Raw genomic sequence first — 21,369 nt, forward strand, 5'->3', positions numbered from 1 at the left:
GGGGGAAAAACGGTATTCCGTTTTGTACAGTGTTGGCCTGGATGTCAAAACACGATACCTGTTAGCTTTCCTCTATACGAACTCTGGTGCCAACTCTTAGGTGTTTGCATTTGTTGCAGAAGGAATTAAAATCTGAACTGAATGCAAATGCCATGAGTAAAGAATAAGTACAAATGAACGTGTCTTTCATTACTTGCATTCATACACACTCAGAGGCGGGGTGTGTACTTTCTTCAGCAGTGACAGTGGCAGTGAAGCTGATTTTGGCAGCCATTCTTGGCAGTGAGCATTATTTTCCCCAAATGTCCCAGATGTTGAGTCATTCTGAGTCATTCCAAGAGGGGGGGATGCCCCAGGAGCCTCCATTTTTAGTGGCAGTTGTCATTTCCCCACAACAATTCCTGAAAACAACATAGTATCTGGGTCATTCCAGGAAAATAAAATGGCACTCACCTGGAAGTGACTGCTGAAATTAGCTCCCCTACTACACCATCACAGGCAGTGCTGGGTGGTGGGTGATATGGAAGGAAGGAAGAAAAACGAAGGAAAGAAGGAAGGAGGGGAGGGGAGGGGAGGGGAGGGGAGGAAAGGAAAGGATGAAGAAGGACAGAAGGAAGGAAAAGAAAGGAAGGAATAAAGGAAGGAAAAGGAAGGGAGGGAGGGAAGGAAGGAAGTCCTAAAAGAATGAATGTAAGTAACAGAATGAAATAAAATAGATGAACAAATAACAGAATGAATCAAGGTTTTACAAATGCAAATGAATGGATTAGCAACATGAAGAAAAAAATATTGCATAACCTGAGCACCCTTGTCCTCCTAGCTATGCTATGTAAATGACACTATCACAGGGTCAGACAACCTCAGACAAGGGTGTAATCAAGGGCCACCATCACCTGAACATATTCTATTGCAGGCTTCCCCAACCTGGCACTCTCCAGATGTGGTTGATCTGCAACTCTCATAATTCCTAACCATTGGGCCATGCCAACTGGGACTGATGGGAGTTGTAGTCCAAATAGGGTAGCCACTTGTGTGTCACTAAAAAGAGGTCATGCATCACCCAAAAAGAGGACAAAAGAGGACATAGATTTGCATAAATATTGCATATGCTAATTGATATGTATAGATACAAACTTAGAAATCATTAGTATAATTTAAATAAAAATTCAGTACATCTCACCATAGTGTGGAAGACTGTGACCAGGTGCCCTGTGCGCCTGTCAGTCACCTTCAAAGCCCAGATCTTCCTTCTGATGGTTCTTTGTTTTTAAAATGGACTTGGACTCAAAATCATTTCAGATAGACAATGCTTTCAAGATAGATGGCAGTCCTCTGACAGCCCTTCCAAGAGAGGACTGTTCTCTGTAAAAGAGGACATGGCAGCTAGGAAGGCACCAGGTTGGGAAAGGCCGTCTAACAGGACATACAGCATTGTGAGCCCGCAGTGCATTTCTACCATACATTGTGGCCAAAAAAACTGTCTCTACAGAAGATAACAATAAATGGACCCAACTCAAGCATCAAAAATGATAATGCTCAGGAATGAGTGGGTGAAGCATGTGAGAGAGACTCTTGTGTGAAGCTGTTGAGCTGGAACTTCTCTGACATCATCAGACTTGGGCTGAACAGAGACTGTGAGTGGCTAGCTCACTGCAGCAAATAATGGTCCCCCTTTCTACAAGCTTCTTACTACCAGTTAGGAGCCAGTCACACCCCTTCGAATTGGCGCTTAAACCTTCTCTTTTGTTTTGCTTACCAGTACAGGATTTTGTTTGCACTAGCGCTCTGCACTGTAAGGTCACACCTAACTCTTGCATTGCAAGGCCTTCTGGCCTCACTTTAGAATAGCAACACCCTTTTTGTGTGTTTATATGCACAAAACAAATAAACACATATACCCATGAGTATATACCTACATACATATACGTGTGTGTGTGTGTGTGCGTGTGTGTGTGTGTGATGTGGCTAAGGGTGTAATTAGCTGCCCCTGATTCTCCACCCTATTTGCAGGAGGCAAATTTGGGTTCACACACACACACACACACACACACACACGAATGGTTTGGGGGGAAGGAGGAAGTTAGCATGCCAGAGGAGAGTGAGCCAGCAGGGGAGAGGGTCTTTTTCTTTCTTTTAAAATGTACGGGGGGGAAAGGGGGAAAGCAAAAGTCCCGCCATCATCTCAAGCCTCCTCCCTCCCCTAAAACATTTCATGCTGCCATCTTTTCCTATGATCTCTTTTTGTTTCAGAGTTTACCCCCAAATATTTATTTGTTTGTTTGTTCGTTCGTTTGTTTGTTTGTTTAAAGTATTTCTTGGCCGCCTTTCAGGGTAGAAGCCCTCCCAAGGCGGCTTACAGCAAGAAAATACATAGAAAACTGTTAAAATGTTAAAAGTGATAAAAAAACAATAAAAGCCAACGATAAAAGCCAACAATAAAACCAGCAACAATGTTAACAGCAGTAACAGTGACAAGAGACGGCCAAGGTAAAATAATGTTTTCAAAGCCTTCTTAAAAGTCTGCAATGATGGAGCATGGCGGACCTCCGATCATGGCAGCTTGTTCCAAAGATGTGAGGCCACTGCGGAGAAGGCCCTCTCATGTGTGATCACCTACCTGACTGCTCTCACAGGTGGGCAAATGAGAAGGGCATCTCTTTCTGATCTTAAAGTGTGGACAGGCTGATATGGGTGAAGGCGGTCCTTCAGGTAACTTGTTCCCAAACTATTTAAGACTGTAAAGGTCAAAACTAGCACTTTGAACTGGGCTCGGAAACGGAAGCACACCGGTAACTGGTGTGCCCCCCCCAATTGCGTGAACCGCTAAACTGGGGTGGAGAACGTGTGGCCCTCCCAATGTTGGTGGACTTCAACTCCTATCAGCCCCGGCCAGCATGGCCAATGGTGAGGGATAATGGGAGTTGTAATTCTACAACATCTGCTGGTGGCAGACTTCAGTGGGCCCTCAACATATTGCTGCCAACGGGCCCTTGCTACCCCCTCCCCCACCCACCTGCTGCTGTCGCCACCTGCCCACCGCCGCTGGCGATGAAGCCCCTCACCCACCCACCCACCTGCCCACCCACCTGTTCACCACCACCACCACTGCCACCAAAGCCCCTCACCCACCCACCCACCTCACCGCTGCCAAAGCTTTTCAATCCTGCACCCTCCCACCCATCCACCATCAGACCCACCAACCCACCCACCAGTCCATCTATTTGTTTGTTTTTAATCTGGGGAGGTGGTGGTGGCAGGTTCTCCTCCCCTGCTCAGCTGGACAGCTCAATGGGCAAAGCGCCATGGCATTGGGTCACCTGAGCGAGGTTTTAAGAGATATTATTTTACATATGCTTCAAATAGCAGCAGTCTGAACTAATCGGACACTGCCTTTGGGGGGGGCATGGCCAGTGAGGGCAGAGAAGCAGCGTAAAGACAGCCCTGTGCCTTCATTGGCCATGTCCCCTGCAAAGGCTGCCTCTAATTCATTCAGATCACTGGTACGCAACATGTAAGTTAAAAAAAAATCCATTAAAACCAGGCACCACAGGTCCTTAGGGATGTACAAATCCCCTTACCTGGGCTCCGCAGAGGGCTCCGCAGGGGGGGAGATGATCCGTTCCTCCCCCCCCCCCCCGGAATCCTTGCTGGCTGGCTCCACTCTGCGGTGAGTCCGCAGAGCTGCTGGCAGGCTCTGTTCCGCAAGCGATACGGCCCCCATTGCTGTGCTGTATCGCTGCGGATGAGAAACAGGAAGTGATCTGGACGCAAATGGCGTCCGCTATGCCATTTGCATCCCTGTTTCTTCTTGCGATAGGCTACGCATCTGTATTTACATAGCTATTTACGTAGCCTATCACGTCAAAAAATGTCCCTGTTTTTTCACGCGATAGGCTATGTAAATACAGACACGTAGCCTATCGCAAGAAGAAACAGGGATGGAAATGGCGTGGTGGACGCCATTTGCATCCGGATCACTTCCTGTTTCTAATCTGCAGTGATACGGATGGCAATGGCGGCCATATCACTTGCGGAATGGAGCCACCAGCGAGGAGGATTCGGCTCTATGATGATCCGGTGGGAGGCGGAGGTGAGTGGGAATGTTCCACCACAGACTCCAGAGGCCGAATTCCCTGCAATTCGGCCTCATTGGAGTCCATGGCAGAATTCTCCACCATCCCTACAGGTCCTACAGACTCTGCCATGGCACAGACCTTTCAGCTGGGGGAGGAGGAGGAGGAGAATGGCAGCAGCTGCAGCAGCACCATCAGGGAGATGGATGGACCTTTCAGAGCTTCTGGGCCCTCAGCAGCTGCCCACCCATGCTGACCCTTGATGCTGGGTCTGATCTGGAGGGCAACATGTTCCCATCCCTGCCCTAAAAAAATTAAAGAAAACCAGCCTGTGTGTGTGTGTGTGTGTGTGTACTGATGGTAACACTTCATGCATCTGATGAAGTAGGCTGTAATCCATAAAAGCTTGCACCACAATAAATGTAGTAGACCTTAAAATGCCATAGGACTGTTTGTTGTTTTTCTGTATACATTAATCTACTCAGGGACGCTTGATTCCCAGAGTTCTTTGCTTCTCTCTTTCAAGGCCACTGCTTCCGATGTGAATTTTCCTACTTGGCTATGGATACCCATGTGCAAAATCCGGCAATATCTCTTCACACAAGGGCTCATATTTTATTCAAATGCAGCTGTTTTCTCCTTCAGAATACAAGCAGGGCCTGCCCCATCCCTCATTGTCCCTTCAGTGTATTTCCAAAGGAAATCCATATTTCAAACACATGTGCCATGTATATCTGACGCAATGCGTGTACTTTTGCACTCGGGCATCTGTGTAAAATTATCTTTTGAGAAGTGGCCCTCGTTATGTGATACCCAGGGCTGCTGTCAGAGGCCAAGATCCTTGGGTATCTGCCAAAGCTGTCCTCCACCCTCCCTACTAGTAATCCAGAGTTGTGCCAGAGCACCTGGAGGGGAGGAACCATGGCTGGGTGATAGGGCTGAATGTCCTGGGTTCAGTCCCTGCCATCTCCACATAAAAGGATCAGGTAGGAGGTGATGGGGAAAACTCAAGAGGTTGTATCATGCCAGTGGTTCATGACTGAATTCATATAACCTGGAGTTTCTAAAACTGCTGCTTCATAGCATATCTTCTTCTGTGGATGCGACTTCAGCCACTGTGTAAGAAATTGCACAAAATCCATGTAGTATGAGAAACACACATGCATTTATTTCACCGTGCATACCCCACACTGTAGTCTGCTAAAAGAAAATCCAAATTCTGCCCCCAGAAAATGGAATAAATTATGCAAACTGAGCTCATCTGCTTGTACATATATTTATTCATTCTGCTTCCAATAGCCATAGAGCAGGACTAAGACTGATGGTTTACATGCCTTCAAATTTATCTTCAGTGCCATATGGACTAGGAACTTGTGGCTGTTGTATTAAAAAAAATGAAATCAGAGGAAGTCGCGGGATTTCAGCAAGACTGAAGGTAAAGAATTCTTGTTGTGACCATTGGTAATCATTTTCCCAAAGCTCACAATATCCTGGAGCCTACTCCACATTACCCTACCAATACTCAGGTAGCAAACCAAACCCTTCTTTAAACAATAAAGTATGAGCTGCCTAGATACCTGAAGCCAGCCCTGATTCGATGGGGGCAAGAGGGCAAGGCAACCCTATCCTGAGGGAAACCTGCCTCATCTCATAGATTCTACTTGCAAAATCGGTAGGAGGAAGAAAATAGAGTAGATGAGAAGAGGAGAGCAAGTGAAAAAAATGCAATGGCTCCCTCCACCTTTCAGACTGATCGGCACCACTCCAAACTGCAGGCCGGGAATGTAACGCTGCAGCCAGTCAGCATAGGCTGTGACTCTGGTGTAGACCCCAGGGCGGTATGGCAGCGCGCAGTGGTGTCCCCAGCTCACAATGCCAACCAGAAACCAGGAGCCATGTTGGACACAGACTAAGGGCCCCCCAGAATCGCCCTAGGAATGAAGAGAGAAGACAATAATGTTTCCCCCACTCAGAACTGGTACACAGACATCCCAGTGGCTGCTCCTTGACTAAAGAGAGGCCTGCTTCCATTCTGGTGTCAGCATGATCAGCCTTGGGCACCTACTAGTCCCCAGTGCTCTGGCAGGGCCCACCAATGACCTGGTGCCTGCCCCAGGGGCGCCCTTCTGTGAAATCCCGTGAGTACCGGGCAACTCAGTCAGAGAGCCGCCATTTTAATTTCCCAGAATTCCTTGTAATGACACTATGTCGGGGGTACTGTGGGACATTAAAATGGCCACCCTATGGGAGCACTGCTGCTACCTGCTGCTGCTGCCACTGGAAACACCTTAGCACCATGAGGCCCCACTGATATAGAAGAATCATCACACACACCCACACACACACACATTCATTTCACCTCTAGCCAGGAGGTTTATCCAGCACCAGAGCATCCACATAAAGTAATGGTTATGTTATACCCAAGCATATAAGCCTCTGGAAAGTGGGAGGCATCCAGAAACATCCAAAAACATCTGGGTCCCACACCCCCACCTCCTAATAAACTGCCCAGTTGTTCACCTGGCAAGCATCCTTTCCCCCTGCTTCATATCCAGCACAGAGCATGGTATCCAAGATGGGCCTGGAACCGTTGAAACCAGGTAGGGGCACACTGAACAGCTCGTTGCATCTTTCAACACCTATGAGGAAGACTTCAACTTCTTGCAGTGTCTTGGGGGAAGGAAGTGGCCCTAAGAATGCAAAGGAGAAGAGTGTGCTGCATTCTGGCACAGCGAGCGACTTGTGCTTTTATAAGTACAACCCCCACACACACACACTCCCAGCATCTAGACGATCCCTGCCTCACATGCTTTCTTCTTGTGGTCAAGGAGTAACCCTGCTGCAGCCCTGTGTTAAGACCCTTGTTAGGGAGCTGCGCAGAATAGACATACTTGTGATGCTATCAAGATCGCTTGATGATGACTTCCTCCAGCTACTGTGGTGTGTCAACGATCACTGCTTGCAATTGACCAATAGAGCTGCAATTAATTTTCACACAGATTCAAAATTTGCATCTAGTTCGTACTCACCCATTTGACATGCTTCCATGTCACCTCAGCAGTAAGTCCCACTGAGTACGGGGTGGGTGGGTGTTCTTACATCCAGGTAAAGTGCTGCACTCAATATGCCAACAAATTTGGAACACTCAACAGTGGCCACAAGACTGGAAAAGGTCAGTTTGCATTCCAATCCCAAAGAAGGGCAATGCCAAAGAGTGTTCAAACTACCGTACAATTGCGCTCATTTCACATGCCAGCAAGGTGATGCTCAAAATCCTACAAGCTAGGCTTCAGCAGCATGTGAACCGAGAACTACCAGAAGTACAAGCTGGGTTTCGAAGAGGCAGAAGAACTAGAGATCAAATCACCAACATTCGCTGGATCATGGAGAAAGCAAGAGAATTCCAGAAAAACGTCTATTTCTGCTTAATTGACTACGCTAAAGCCTTTGATTGCGTGGATCACAACAAACTGTGGCAAATTCCGAAAGAGATGGGAGTACCAGACCACCTTACCTGTCTCCTGAGAAACCTGTACGAGGGCTAAGAAGCAACAGTAAGAACCAGACATGGAACAACTGATTGGTTCAAAATTGGGAAAGGAGTACGACAAGGCTGCATATTGTCGCCCTGCTTATTTAACTTATATGCAGAGTACATCATGAGAAATGCCGGGTTGGATGAATCACAGGTCGGAATGAAGATTTCCCAGAGAATTATCAACAACCTCAGATACGCAGACGATACCACCCTAATGGCAGAAAGCGAAGAGGATCTAAAGAGCCTCCTGTTGAGGGTGAAAGTGGAGAGTGCAAAAGCTGGTTTGAAAGTCAACATTAAAAAAACTAAGATCATGGCATCTGGCCCCATCACTTCCTGGCATATAGAAAGGGAAGAAATGGAAGCAGTGACAGATTTTATTTTCTTGAGCTCCAAGATCACCGCAGATGGTGACTGTAGCAGCTAGGGATGTACGAAAGTTCCGCCACGGATCTCGGGGAGGCCGAATGCCAGCACATTCGGCCCCCTGAAATCGGTGGTGGAACGGCCTGCCCCACCGCCCCCCCGGGATGAGACTTACCTTGGGCGGATCTTCATGGTGGCGGCGGCGGCGGCTCCGGCGGCGGTGCGGTGGCGGCGGCTGCGGCAGCCAGTCTTCTAACCGGCTTCCGCCGCCGCCATTTCCAGTTTAAAAAAAAAAATGTGATAGGCTACGTAAATGTAAATATAGACGCTACACTATTTGCGTTCCCCTTATTTTCGCCGTCTTAGTCTATGTAAATGTTTACGTAGACTAAGACGTGCCAAAATAAGGAACGCAAATGGCGACGGCCATGGCCGCCGCTATTTGCGTATGCGCGTGTTTGTTTTTTTAAGTCAGCCGTGATAGGCTACGTAAACATTTATGTAACCTATCACGGCTGACTGCAGGGACGCAAACGGCAGCGGCTACGGCCACCGCCATTTGCGTCCCTGCTAGCCTGCGGCCGGATGTCCGGCTGCTGGCGGAGCCAGCCGGCTGCTCCGCAGAATCGCTGCGGAGCACAGCCGGCCAGCCAGGATTCCGGGGGGGGGAGGAACAGAGCGCCTCCCCCCCCATCCAGGATTCCGGGGGGAGGGACAGAGCACCTCCCCCCCCCACCATCAGCATAATCCCTGAAAGGTAAGTGATTTTCGTACATCCCTAGTAGCAGCCCTGAAATTAAAAGATGCTTGCTCCTTGGGAGGAAAGCTATGGCAAACCTAGACAGCATAGTGAGAAGCAGAGACATCACCTTGCCGACAAAGGTCCGTATCATCAAAGCTATGTTTTTTTCAGTAGTAACATATGGCTGTGAGAGCTGGACTATAAGGAAGGCTGAGCTTTGATGCTTTCAAACTGTGGTGCTGGAGAAGACTCTTACGAGTCCCCTGGACTGCAAGGAGGTCAAATCAGTCAATCCTAAAGGAAATCAACCCTGAGTGCTCATTGGAAGGACAGATACTGAAGCTGAAGCTCAAATATTTTGGCCACCTAATGCGAAGAGAAAACTCTCTGGAAAAGACCCTGATGCTGGGAAAGACTGAAGTAGGGTTGGCGGAGAATTTCTCCATGAATCTTCGGGAGGCCGAGTGCCGATGCATTTGCCCCCCCGAAAGTGTTGGGGAAATTCTCCGCCGGTGAATTTCGATGATGGGAAGGATTGAAGGCAAAAGGAGAAGGGGACGGCAGAGGATGATATGGCTAGATAGCATCACCGATGCAATGAATATGAACTTGAGCACGCTCCAGGAGAGAGCGCAGGACAGGAAGGCCTGGCGTGCTATGGTCCATGGGGTCACGAAGAGTCGGACATGACTTAACGACTGAACAACAACAGCTGGGTACAGGATTGCAGCCTTAACTCTTCAATATCTCACATGCTCCTTCTATTCCTCCATCTGTAGCTGTAGTTGGTTTCGAGTGTGCGTGCTCAGGTTCACATTTCACCACACCAAAGTCCTGAACTGGGCAGGTTCCTATCATTCTATAGATCAATTCATACATATGTTTCCATGCAAAATTTGGATAAGAAGCTTCTGCTGGATTCTTGCTTGCTTGCTTTGCCAACTTCCTTTGATACCCACCCCATTTTCCCCACCAGATTCTCACCCCCATATCTGATGTTTCCCCATCCAGTTACCCAGCACGGCATGCCTTCAGGGAACTCGGCAGAAGAATATGGCACACATACGGGGAGGATGTATGGGCTATATCTCAGTGCTCGTCGGAGCCTCAAAAGGGCGATGTCCCCTCTTGTTCCAATCCCTGCAAATTCTACGCTGAAGATTATTTGGGCCACAGGGACGATCCATCTGTTGGAGCTTAGTTTATCAAGCTGGTGGTCCCCCAAAGTCACTGTGATATTTGGGAGAGGATTCTTTCTGAGAAGGAGAGTGGAAACAAACAAGCAAGTGCATTATGGTTTGCAACTTCAGCCATGTCAGGGTGGGATTAGGGTGTATGAAACCTACTTACCCATCCGCTGAAGGGGTCCGTGGGGGGGAGGCAATCCGTCCCTCCCCCCGGGATCCTCCACGGCCGGCTGTGCTCCACGGCAAATCTGCGGAGCTGCCAGCCAGGCCTGTCCGCACCCGGACTTCCAGCCGCTGCCGCACAAATGGCGTCCGGCATAGCAGATGCCATTTGCATCCCTGCCCTTGGCCATGATAGGTTACGTAAATATTTACGTGGCCTATCACAGCAAAGAGCAGGGACACAAATGGCATAGCAGACGCCATTTGCGTCCCTGCCCTTGGCCGTGATAGGCTACCTAAATATTTATGTAGCCTATCACAGCAAAGAGCAGGGACACAAATGGCGTCCGCTACGCTGGACACCATTTGCATCCGCAGCCTGGCAGCGGATGGCTGCAGAATGAAGACGCCGGACCCTGACCGGCCTCTGCCAGGTAGAGTCCGTCCCAACTGGCCTTTGCAGGGTGGCGGGTAGGGATAGGGGAGACTTTTCCCCGAAACTTCGGGGGGGCGAGTGACAACGTGTTCGGCCCCCCGCAAGCTATTTGCGTTGCCCTTATTTTCGCCGTAGTCTACGTAAACATTTACGTAGAAAAACATGTGCGACCAAATAAGGAACGCGAATGGCGGCTCCCTATGGGGGCCACCATTTGCGTACACGATTTTTTTTTTTAAGTCACCCGTGATAGGCTACGTGACGATTAACGTAGCCTATCACAGCTGACTTTGCAGATCTAGCCATGATAGGCTACGTTAATCGTCACGTAGCCTATCACGGGGGCGTTTTGTTTTTTTTTTAACTCTTTATTTCGCGGCCAGGCGACGCGAGGCGCCTCCCCCCCGGCCTGAATTTCGGCCAGGCGAGGCAGGAAGCCTCCCCCCTGGCATGAATTTTGGCCGGGCGAGGCGGGAAGCCTCCCTCCCGGCCTGAACTTCGGGGGGAGCAGTGAAGCACCTCCACCCCACCGCGAAGCAAGCTGCAAGACCAGGTAAGTGGTTTTTGTGCACTCCTAGTGGCGGGTAGGGATGGCAGAGAATTCCGCCACAGATTTCAGTGAGGCTGAATGCACTGGCATTCGGCCCCCTGAAACCCATGGTGGAACGGCCTCTCACCCCCCGCCACCCCGCGGAATCCCCCCGGGACAAAGCTTACCTGGGGTGGAGGAGGCTCCGGCAGCGGCTGTGGCTCCTGGTCTCTCGGCCAGCTGATGAGGCCACAAATGGCGGCCATTGTAGTGGCTGCCATTTGCATCCTGCCAAGCTGCTGTGATAGGCTATGTAGGTATTTACGTAGCCTATCACGGCAAAGAGCAGGGATGCAAACGGTGGCCGCTATGCCGTTTGCGCCGCTGCTCCTTCCGTGATAGGCTACATAAGTATTTATGTAGTCCATCACGGTAAATGCAGCCACGCAAATGGCGGCCACTACGGAGCGGAGCCGGCCAGGGAGGATTCCAGGGGGAGGGACAGAGCGCCTCCACACCACCACGGATCCCCCTGCACGGAGCCAGGTAAGTGATTCATACATCCCTAGTGGTGGGGGGGAGCAGTCAATTCCGCCGCAGACTCCGGGGGCCCGGATTCTAAAGAATCTGGCCTCATTGGAGTCTGTGGCGGATTTCTCCACCATCCTTAGGTGGGATAGCTCAGGGCTGACATCAGAGGTTGGCATAGGCTGAATCTACACATAGCAGTTATACCGTTATCATACTGCAGTGATAACTTCTGGTGCCCATTAGTGTCACGTGAACCTTTCAGTATGATAACAGTAAAACTGTTATGTGTAGATTCTGCTGTAGTTGGGCACCTGATGAGGCCCATGGCCAGTAGGAAATCCACCGTCAAACGCACTTGGAGGTAGGGATGGTGGAGAATTCCACCACGGATTTCAGTGAGGCCGAATGCACAGGCATTCGGCCCCCCGAAACCCATGGCAGAATGGCCTCCCACCCCCCACTACCCCGCAGAATCCCCCCGGAACAAAACTTACCTGAGGCTGTGGCAGCAGCTCCGGCAGCGGCGGCTGGTCTTTTGGCCAGCTGCTGCGGCCGCCATTTGCATCCTGCCAGGCTGCCATGATAGGCTACGTAAGTATTTACGTAGCCTATCACGGTAAAGGCAGCCACACAAATGGTGGCCACGACGCCATTTGCGTGGCTGCCTTTACCGTGATAGGCTATGTAAATATGTAGCCTATCACGGGAAGAGCAGCAGCGCAAACAGCGTAGCGGCCGCCATTTGCGTCCCTGCTCTTTGCCGTGATAGGCAACGTAAATACATAGCCTATCATTTGCATCCGCAGCAGCCCAGCCACTGTTGGAACTCCGGCTGCGTATGGCCCTGGCCGGCGACTCCACAGAGCCACCGCGGAGTGGAGCCAGCCAGGGAGGATTCCGGGGGGAGGGACGGAGTGCCTCCCCCCTACCGCAAAACCTCACCTGCGAAAAAGTAAGTGACTTTCGTACATCCCTACTTGGAGGGCTGAAGGGAGCCAGCCCTGCAACTGCAAATGATATCCCACGTAGTTTGGCCCAGAAATACCAACAGATTCCTGAAATGTACCGCAACGTCGCCACTCTCCCCCCTCCCGTCCCATGCAAATACTCACTTGAAGCAGTGAGCGGCTGACACCACCCACTGTTCTGCCAGAAGGGACCCGCTGCAGAAATGCCTCCCATTCTGACGGACGCTGACCTGCCATGGCCAGGCTCCGGTCTTCGAGGCTTGGCCACCCACAATTCGAGACGACAATATCGGTTGACCGCAGACTTGGGGAGAAAGGGGGAACACGGGGAGATGTTACAACAGGGTAGTTGCTCTGCAGGTGATACTGACCAATGGTTACCATCACAAGGGCTGGTGACAGGTGTTCCAGCTCCGAAGAGCCAAAATAGGCAAGATCAGAGCTCCCAATCTTTCTCCTTCTCCTTCTCCTTCTCCTCCTTCTTCTAATTAATAGCAGCCACGGGGAGTCTAATTTGGATTTAGGCAGCTGGTGGCTCTGATTTCAGTGGGGCTGTGGATCCATTCTGGGCCTCAGTCAGAATGAGTTCAAAGTCTAAAGGAGCTAGCCAAGGCACTGAACCCTATCCCTGCTAACTTGGATAGCTCCTTTAGAGTTTGGGCTGGTTGTGAGTAAAACTGAGAATGGATTCACTGTCCCACTGAAATTGGAGCCACCAGCCTCCACGGATTTAGAACTACAGCATGGAGGCCATTAATCGTCCCCACCACACACAGCTTTTCTGATCTAAATCACCCCCTGAAGTTATTAATAGCTCTTCTCAGAGTGGCCAGGTGTCCTACTTTACAGAGGGTAGTCCTCTATTTAAGGCATGTCCAGGATAAAGATAAAGAACCATAAGAAGGGACAGCACCCAGGGGCTTGAATCTGCCCATCACCAGAAAGCATCTGGACAACAGCCTGAGCAGGCAGACAAGTCACCTGCTCAGGCATCCCCACTATGATGAGATATATTGCATTGCTATTTAAATTATAATAATTATTTCTAAATTTGCATCTCTATCAAACAGCATATGCAAATAGCATGCGAATTGGTGCCCTCTCTTGTCCTCTTTTTTTCTTTTTCTTTTTTTTTTTTTTGACGATGCATTTCCTCTTTGGGCAATGCATAAGTGGTCACCCTAGCCCTGCTGTGGGGAGGGGGAGATATAGACCATAGATTCCAGGAGGGGACTGAGAACAGGAAAATGGTGCAGGGGAAGGTAGAACATCCCCACTCTGGCGTTGAAGCACCACTCCCTGGTCTCAGTGCCACTGCTTCCATCAAACCTGGAGCTCCTTGCAGCAGCTCTAAAGTGGGGGATGAGGGACATTGGAAAAAACAACTATGGATGTTGGGGTCCTTATTTTATCCCCTCTCTAAGTACTGGACTATCAATGTTATCAGTGGCTACTAATCCTGATGGCTCTATGGTACTACTACCTCCAGTATCAGAAGCAGTATGTACACCAGTTACTGGGGAACATGGGCAGGAGTGCACTGTTGCACTCGTGCCCTGCTTGTGGGGTCCCTGTGGGCAGCTGGTTGGCCACTGTGTGAACAGAATGCTGGACTAGATGGGCCTTTGGTCTGATCTAGCAGGGCTCTTCTTATGTGCTTATTTTTTTAGGCCACTCTACCTTTCTAAAACAGGATGGCCAGCCTTGAAAGTAAACATCTGAAGCCCACTTCCCAGCTGGAGAGGAAAAAGATCAGATTCAGAGATCCCAGCTCTACCCCTCCATCTATCCAATTTATTGTTGTTGCGATCCTTTGTTCCACCAAAAGGTTCAGGGAGATATGCAGGGGTTAGTTAGAAGTATAGAGATAGGTCAGGCCAGCTTTCCACAACCTGGTACCCTCCAGATGTTTAGACTCCAATTTCCATCAGCTCCAGCAAGCATAGACAATGGTAAGGGATGATGGGAATTGGAAACCAAAAGATTTGGGTGGGGGTTCCATGTTGGGGGAGGCTAGTTAGGCTGTGAGCTAGTGGTGACTGGCCCAAAACCATCTGGTGAGAACCATGGCTGAGTGAGAATTTGAACTTTTGTCCCTCCCGGTCCAAGTCCAACACCACTTTAGAAGTAGGGATGGCGGAGAATTTCTCCACGAATCTCAGGGAGGCCAAATGCCAACGCATTCAGCCCCCCGAAATTGGCAGTGAAATTCTCCGCCCCCCCGCCCCCCCCCCCCCCGGGATGGGACTTACCTCCTGCGAATGTCCCTCTCGGCAGCGGGTCCCTGCGGCGGTTCGGCAGGCCGCCATTACAAAATAAAGTTAAAAAAACAACAACACGTGATAGGCTACATAACGATTTACGTAGCCTATCACGGCTAGATTTCCAAAGTCAGCTGTGATAGGCTACATAAATCGTTACGTAGCCTATCATGGGTGACTTTGAAAGAAAAAAAAAAGCACGTAGGCAAATGGCGGCACCCATGGGCGCCGCCATTTTCATTCCTTATTTGGGCCCGGGTAGTCTATGTAAAAATTTACGTAGACTACGGCGAAAATAAGGGCAACGCAAATAGCGTTGCCCTTATTTTCGCCATAGTCTACGTAAATCTTTACGTAGACTACCCGGGACCAAATAAGGAACACAAATGGCGGCGCCCATGGGCGCTGCCATTTGCGTACGCACTTTTTTTTTTTCAAAGTCACCCGTGATAGGCTACGTAACAATTTACGTAGCCTATCACGGCTGACTTTGGAAATCTAGCCGTGATAGGCTACGTAAATCGTTACGTAGCCTATCACGGAAGTTTTTTTGTTTTTTTGTTTTTCACTTTTGTATTTCGCGGCCGGGGAGATGGGACACTTCTCCCCAGCCTGAATTTCGGCCGGGCGAGGCGGGGAGAACCAAAGCGCCTCCCCCCCACCGCAAAGCAAGCTGTGGGACCAGGTAAGTGCCTTTCGTACATCCCTATGTAGAAGTGGGCTCACCACACATGACAACAGGACATGGCTTGTGAGGATCACAGCTCTAATCTCTTCTAAAGCAAGTCGGGAGATAATAAAACACTGACCTGCCTTTCCAGTAAGGATTACTGAGATACTGTTATGAAGCAAACTATTTGGCTTTTTCAGTGTCAAAACCCTGCCACCATTAGAGCCCCCTTCCCTCCTGGAGAATCCACAGATCCAAATTCTCAGACTCACCCACCCCTTCCTCCTTTCCTGTCCTCTCAAGCTGAGGCAACCACTCTGCTGTTAAAGCTGAGAAGGGTACAGCCCAGGAGTCTGGTTTAGGTGACTTTCTTACCTGAAAAGAACTCCTCTGCCCCTGGAAAGAATTCAGGAAAGGAGGGGAGAGAGAGAGAGAAGAAGGAAGGAAGGAAAGAAAGAAAGAAAGAAAGAAAGAAAGAAAGAAAGAAAGGCATTAGAATTGGGGTGAGGAAAATAATAATGAGAGTTTGCTTATGTATTTTTCTCCAAATTATTTTTCCCTTTCCATTTCTAAAGCTGCAATCCTATGCACACTTTCTTGGGATTAAGCATTGAAATACAGTTGGCCTGAATAAGAATGCTAGAGGATTGCACTGTAAGGTTGCAATACTATACCTGCTTACTGGGAAGTCACCCCCACTGAACTCAGTGGTGCTTACTTCTGAGTAGACATGCACAGGATTGCACTGTAAAACTGACACTCCTCCATTGCGTTAAGTGCCTCTGCTCGCTGCCTAATATTTGTAGACAACAGCAGTGCTGCCAGTTGATTTGTTTGCTTGTAATTTAATTTATTATGAGTTTATTTATGTGTTTACAATTTATTTATTTATATTTTCTCCTCAGCGGGGGGGGGGGAGGGGGCTTTCACCAGAAAGGAACCTAAAATATAACATTACCACAATGTAACATAAAACTCATGGTCACCACCAGGAAAAATAGTTTAATTTATCCTTCCATTTCTGCCATCTAATGGAAGCGAATGGTGTTAACATTTGAGCGTTATTCAGGCAGAAGAGAAGTGGAAGAAGAAATGTGAATGACCAGAGCAAATTTAAGCCTCATACGTGAACATGTCCTTGGATGATGTACCTTAGCATGGAACTAGACATTATGGCAGATATTGGACCGTTGCTGCATTTATCTCTGTATGAAGTTCTTACCCTTCTGTCCTCTAACATAGTGAAACTCACTGCACAACATAGAATATGAGCTGGAAGCAGTGGATGTTGGTGCAAGCACCTTGGATAGCTCCTTTAGAGTTCTGACTGGTTCTGACTGAAATCCAGAGCGGATTCACTGCCCAATGACATTGGAGCCACCAGCCTCCACTGGCTGGAAGGGAACTTGGAGATCATCTAGTCCAACCCCCTGCTCAATGCATGATCTGCAGTGCAGAATGTAACTGCAGCGTCCCAGGCAGGTGGCCATCCAGTCTCAGCTAGGAGAGCACAGCAGCTCCGACAACCAATGGTTCTTACCATTAGGAAGCTTCTCCTGAAATTACTTCCCTGCAATTTCCAACCACTGATTCTAGTCCTGCTTTCTGGAGCAACAGAGAACAAGTCTACTCCATCTCCTATGTCTGTCATATCTCCCTTCAAACTTCTCTTATCCAGGGTTAGGGATGTCAATCGCCAGGAAATCCAGCCCATTGGGGGCTTGCCAGACTTGCATACTGCACCCAGCTCAGCTCCTGGGAACTTTGTATGCATTTGGGGGCAGGGGGTCTCAGCCGTGATTTGTGCAAATAGAAATGTGTGCAAATTAAGGCTGCAAATTGTGCAAATTTGCATAATTTACACACATTATGGCTGTGAATTGCATGATTTGCACAAATTGTGGCTGTAATTTCTGCAAATTACGCAATTTCTCACTGTAATTTGCACAAATGTCTTTTTAAGCAAAATTATTATTATTGTTGTTATTTATGGAAATTCTGCCAGCTGACTCAACTCGTTGCACACAGAGTCAGGCAAACTGGCAGAAGATGGAATGGATTCTGGGGGGGGGTGCAAGCCAATGAAAGCTCATTGAGCTCCACCCCCAACCAGATTCCTCCAACATCCCTATTGGGGGTAAACACACCCAGCTCTTTCAACTGACCGTCGCAGGACTTGATTTGCAGACTGCTCACCATACTAGATGGTCTCCTCTGGATATGTTTGCCAATGTCAACGTACTTCTTAAAATGTAGCACCCAGATACATTCTTTCTAGCATAACTTCTCTGTCTCCTGACATTGCTGTGTTTGATGTTTCTCAGCCATAATTATGTGCAGCCATGAAACCCACAACACCATGACATCAGCACCCAGGTAAATTGTCCTTGATGTTAAGACACTGTGTATGTTTTTGTGTAATTAAACATGCAGTGTCAGCCTAACGCACACCTTATTATTTGCACAAGAATATGGTATCTGCATGAGAATACAGCAGGGGGCAGTATTTGTCCTTTTGCTGCCTCATGCATACCCAGAAGAAAGAGAAGAATACATTTTTGTGGAGGCAATGGGCACATGATTAGTGAGGAGAAGCCTTGAGGAGAAAAGATATGACTTTACATCCACCACACCTCAGGCTCCAGCAGGTGGCAGGTGGCAGCACTGGACACCATCTCATTCCCTTTGTGGATGCTTCGCACACATTAAATACTTTCTACATGAAAATCACTATCTTGTATGAAGGAAGATGCTATCTGTGTGTAGATTGTTATGTGTGATGATTGCAGGGCTTTTTTTGTGCTCTGCGAAAGTGGGCCAGCCTCAGGTAGCACATTCTGAGATAGCATTAAATGACAGCAAATACCCATTGGTTTAGTTAATTATTTCTGCCACTGCTGGCAGGGCATCATCTGGATTTTCTCCTTCAGGCACCAAACTGTCTTGGGCTGTTACAAGAGGCTGCGTGTCCATACTACAGCTGGAGAGAAACAGTGATTCTATTTTAAAAAAAATTGTGAAATTGACCCAGTAATTTGAGGAGAAACAGTTTCATGAAATGGTTCCCCTCCAACTTATTTTATTTCAGTACTTCATTTTACTGATTCTTCAACAGGCTTACTTGGGATTAAGTCCCATTGAAATGAATGGGGTTTACTTCTGATTAGACATGCATTGGATAGCACCTTTAATGCCTCTCTCCCAATTAGGGTCAGGAGGAACTCCTCCATATTGCTTTTTCAGACACCACCAGTGCAGAGTATAATCATTTAAGGGTGCAACCCTATGGGGATAGGTGGCCGCCTCTGAACTTGTTCAGAGGATCATTCCCTCCACGCTTCTCCCGCCCTGCATTTGGGGTTAGACAGCTGAGAAGGTGGAGTGGGAGATGAGGCTGCCAGACAACACATAGGATGTGTCATTCTGGCATTTCCACCTTCCCTGCCCCAGAATGCCCCCTGGAACACCCTGTTTTGGCCGCTCTGTGCTCCTCTTCCGAGCATGGAGTGCGGGGCCATTCCACACTACCTGTGAGGCAGCGTGGAAGTGGGGGAAGGTCAGTTCTCTGGGAACTGACCTCAGAGCATGGGCTCCAAGGTTGGTTCCTAGAAGCCCACATATCCTATGGCCGTCTAGCCCCTGACTAGTGGCCAAAGGATTGCTCCCTCCATAAACCTGTCCTTGGGCCAGTAACGGGAGCAGGAGACTTAAGTCAATGGGACAACCCTTGTTTTGTATGCAGATGATCCCAAGTTCAGTTCCCAGCAACTCCAGCTAAAAAGGATTTCATCTGGACAATGTTAAGAAACCCCGAAAAGATGCAGCCTATTGAAATAGAGTGCAATAGGTTGGGTGGACCACTGGGCTGGCTCAGTATATGGCAATATTTGGAACATCAAAGCAGAACAACCCTATTCAAGAATTTCATACGCAGACACAGACGCACACAATTACTGTCATGTGAGGCAGAGAGGAGAGATGAACCCGTTGAAACCCCATTGCATTGCCTGCCCCACACCTCTCTATGCGTTAGGGGCTGAACGTCTGCAGCAAGGGGCTTTTTCTACTTGAGAGGCTCCTTGCACGATTTCAGACCCTGATCTTCAAAAACAGCCTTGAAATGGCCTTTGCTTTACATTGTACTTTATTAAATGGATTTTTCATTTTCTTTAAAAGAATACATAAATGATGGCCAGGGAGACACATACAGCCATCAAGCATACAGAAAACAAAGGACTTATGCGCATGCGGAAATTGTCTCTTATACTCACTGTCCATTGAGGGCAGCATCAGAAAAAACAAGAAGGCCACCACCTTTCTGGCTGTGATCCCACGCTCCTCATTCTTGTCTGGCAGCCTCAGTGGTTGGGAAGGACCACATATGAACAAGCAAACAATCAGGTCCATGAACGAGCCTAATCCCCAGTTGAAAGGAGGCATTGCTGCCCCAAAAGCACAGAGACCCCAACAGCCCAGCAAAAGCTGGTGAAGAGAAGCCCAAAGAGAAAACAGGCTCCCAGTTTCCCAAGCCACTTTCACCCCACTTGGCTGTCAGAGAGGGAACCCAGGAGTCCTGGCTCTCTTCCCCTTGCTGTAGCTCACTAGCAGACTGATACGTCTCTCACTGCCCCTATTTAAACTCACTCCTGAGAATGCAGAAGCCCTAGATCTTAGCCTAGATATCTTCCTCTCCACCCAGGGAACCCAGGAGTCCTGCTCCCTAAGCGCAGTGCTCTAACTTAACCCACTAGACTTCTCCTTGTAGGACTGGACAGAGAACTCCTGGTGACTTGTTCCTACTGAATCCTCCACGATCTCCTACAACTGGCCTCCCATAGCTGGAGAGAGAACCCTGACGCCCTGCCTCTTATCCCCACTCCCTTCCCTAGCCCACTAAATCCCACCCTCGTTGCACCATGGAACCACCAATTAAGAGATGCTCTCCACAAGTGATGTCCTATCCTGTCCCCTTCTCCACCTGTCATTCAGCAATTCAGGATGGGAGCCTAAAGAGCAGGGTGGGAAGGAATCCAGAAGAGGTAACAATGGGCTTACAGAAGAGATCTTTGCCCTCACCTGGATGATGACAGTAAATGGTTGGGGGGCAGGATTTGAGGCTCAGAGGAAAACTAAGCATGAACAGCCTGAAGGTTTGGGTGGATTCCCATTGGCAGAATTATGGGATGGGAACTGGGGCAGGTGAGAAGGGACTGAAGTCACATTGTATGCATGCACATGTATGGGCCGAGGTTGGCAGATTTTGTTCCAGGAGTGTGGTATGTACCCTCACCTCGAAAACCAGTTCTCAGCTGCCCAAGCCCTCTCCTTCTGTAAACATTAAACAATCCAGATTCTGGATGAATATTACTAAGCCTTGTTCTGGTTGGTTAGTCAACATTAAAAATGTTATTAAGCAGGAGTTAGGCAGATGAAACTTGTTTTTAGAAAGACAGAGGTTTGGATCCAGACTGAGTTAATCAGACTTAGATCTTAGATCAATGTGAAAAAAGAGTAAGTCATGGCCAAATGGAGTCCTAGTTTAAAAAAGCAAAAAGCAAAAGAAACTTTGCAAAAGAAATGCTAAAATCCAAATTAGCGTAATACCTTTTGTCCTTTACTGTGCAAGCATTTGAGTTCTTCAAAACTCTTCTTCAGGCAAGATGGTAACTGAAGCAATATGTGAAGAGGGGGAGGAAAAACATGACCTTAACTAACATGCTGAGAGGGGAAATCCCTCTCTCAGCACCAGAAGTCTCATTTCCTTGTAACATCTCACACACAAAATCCTCCCAACAGGAAATGTGTTCCAGAGCCCCTTGGCCTCATGCCACATTCTCTATCCAGTTCAGCCACTCTGACATATCTGGCTGATGCCTTTAGAAATAAATATTAATTAACTTAAAAGA

General features: G+C 48.6%; 1 protein-coding gene across 1 annotated transcript in view; it reads right to left on the bottom strand.

Annotated features, from left to right (window-relative positions):
• Positions 1-5,226: 5,226 nt before the first annotated feature.
• The window catches only part of LOC146341911 (serine protease 33-like), a 33,412-nt gene continuing 17,269 nt past the window's right edge, over positions 5,227-21,369 (bottom strand). The window contains exons 3-7 of the mRNA XM_084807751.1: positions 15,736-15,859; positions 12,677-12,836; positions 9,704-9,975; positions 6,594-6,763; positions 5,227-6,004 (exon numbers count right to left, since the gene is read on the bottom strand). Coding sequence (XP_084663877.1) covers positions 5,717-6,004; positions 6,594-6,763; positions 9,704-9,975; positions 12,677-12,836; positions 15,736-15,859 — 1,014 coding nt within the window. The 3' untranslated portion in view covers positions 5,227-5,716. The remainder of the gene's footprint in view (positions 6,005-6,593; positions 6,764-9,703; positions 9,976-12,676; positions 12,837-15,735; positions 15,860-21,369) is intronic.

The sequence above is a fragment of the Heloderma suspectum genome, chromosome 6, assembly GCF_057233095.1.
Source record: "Heloderma suspectum isolate Gila_16-S chromosome 6, 16-S_ref, whole genome shotgun sequence".
NCBI lineage: Eukaryota > Metazoa > Chordata > Lepidosauria > Squamata > Helodermatidae > Heloderma > Heloderma suspectum.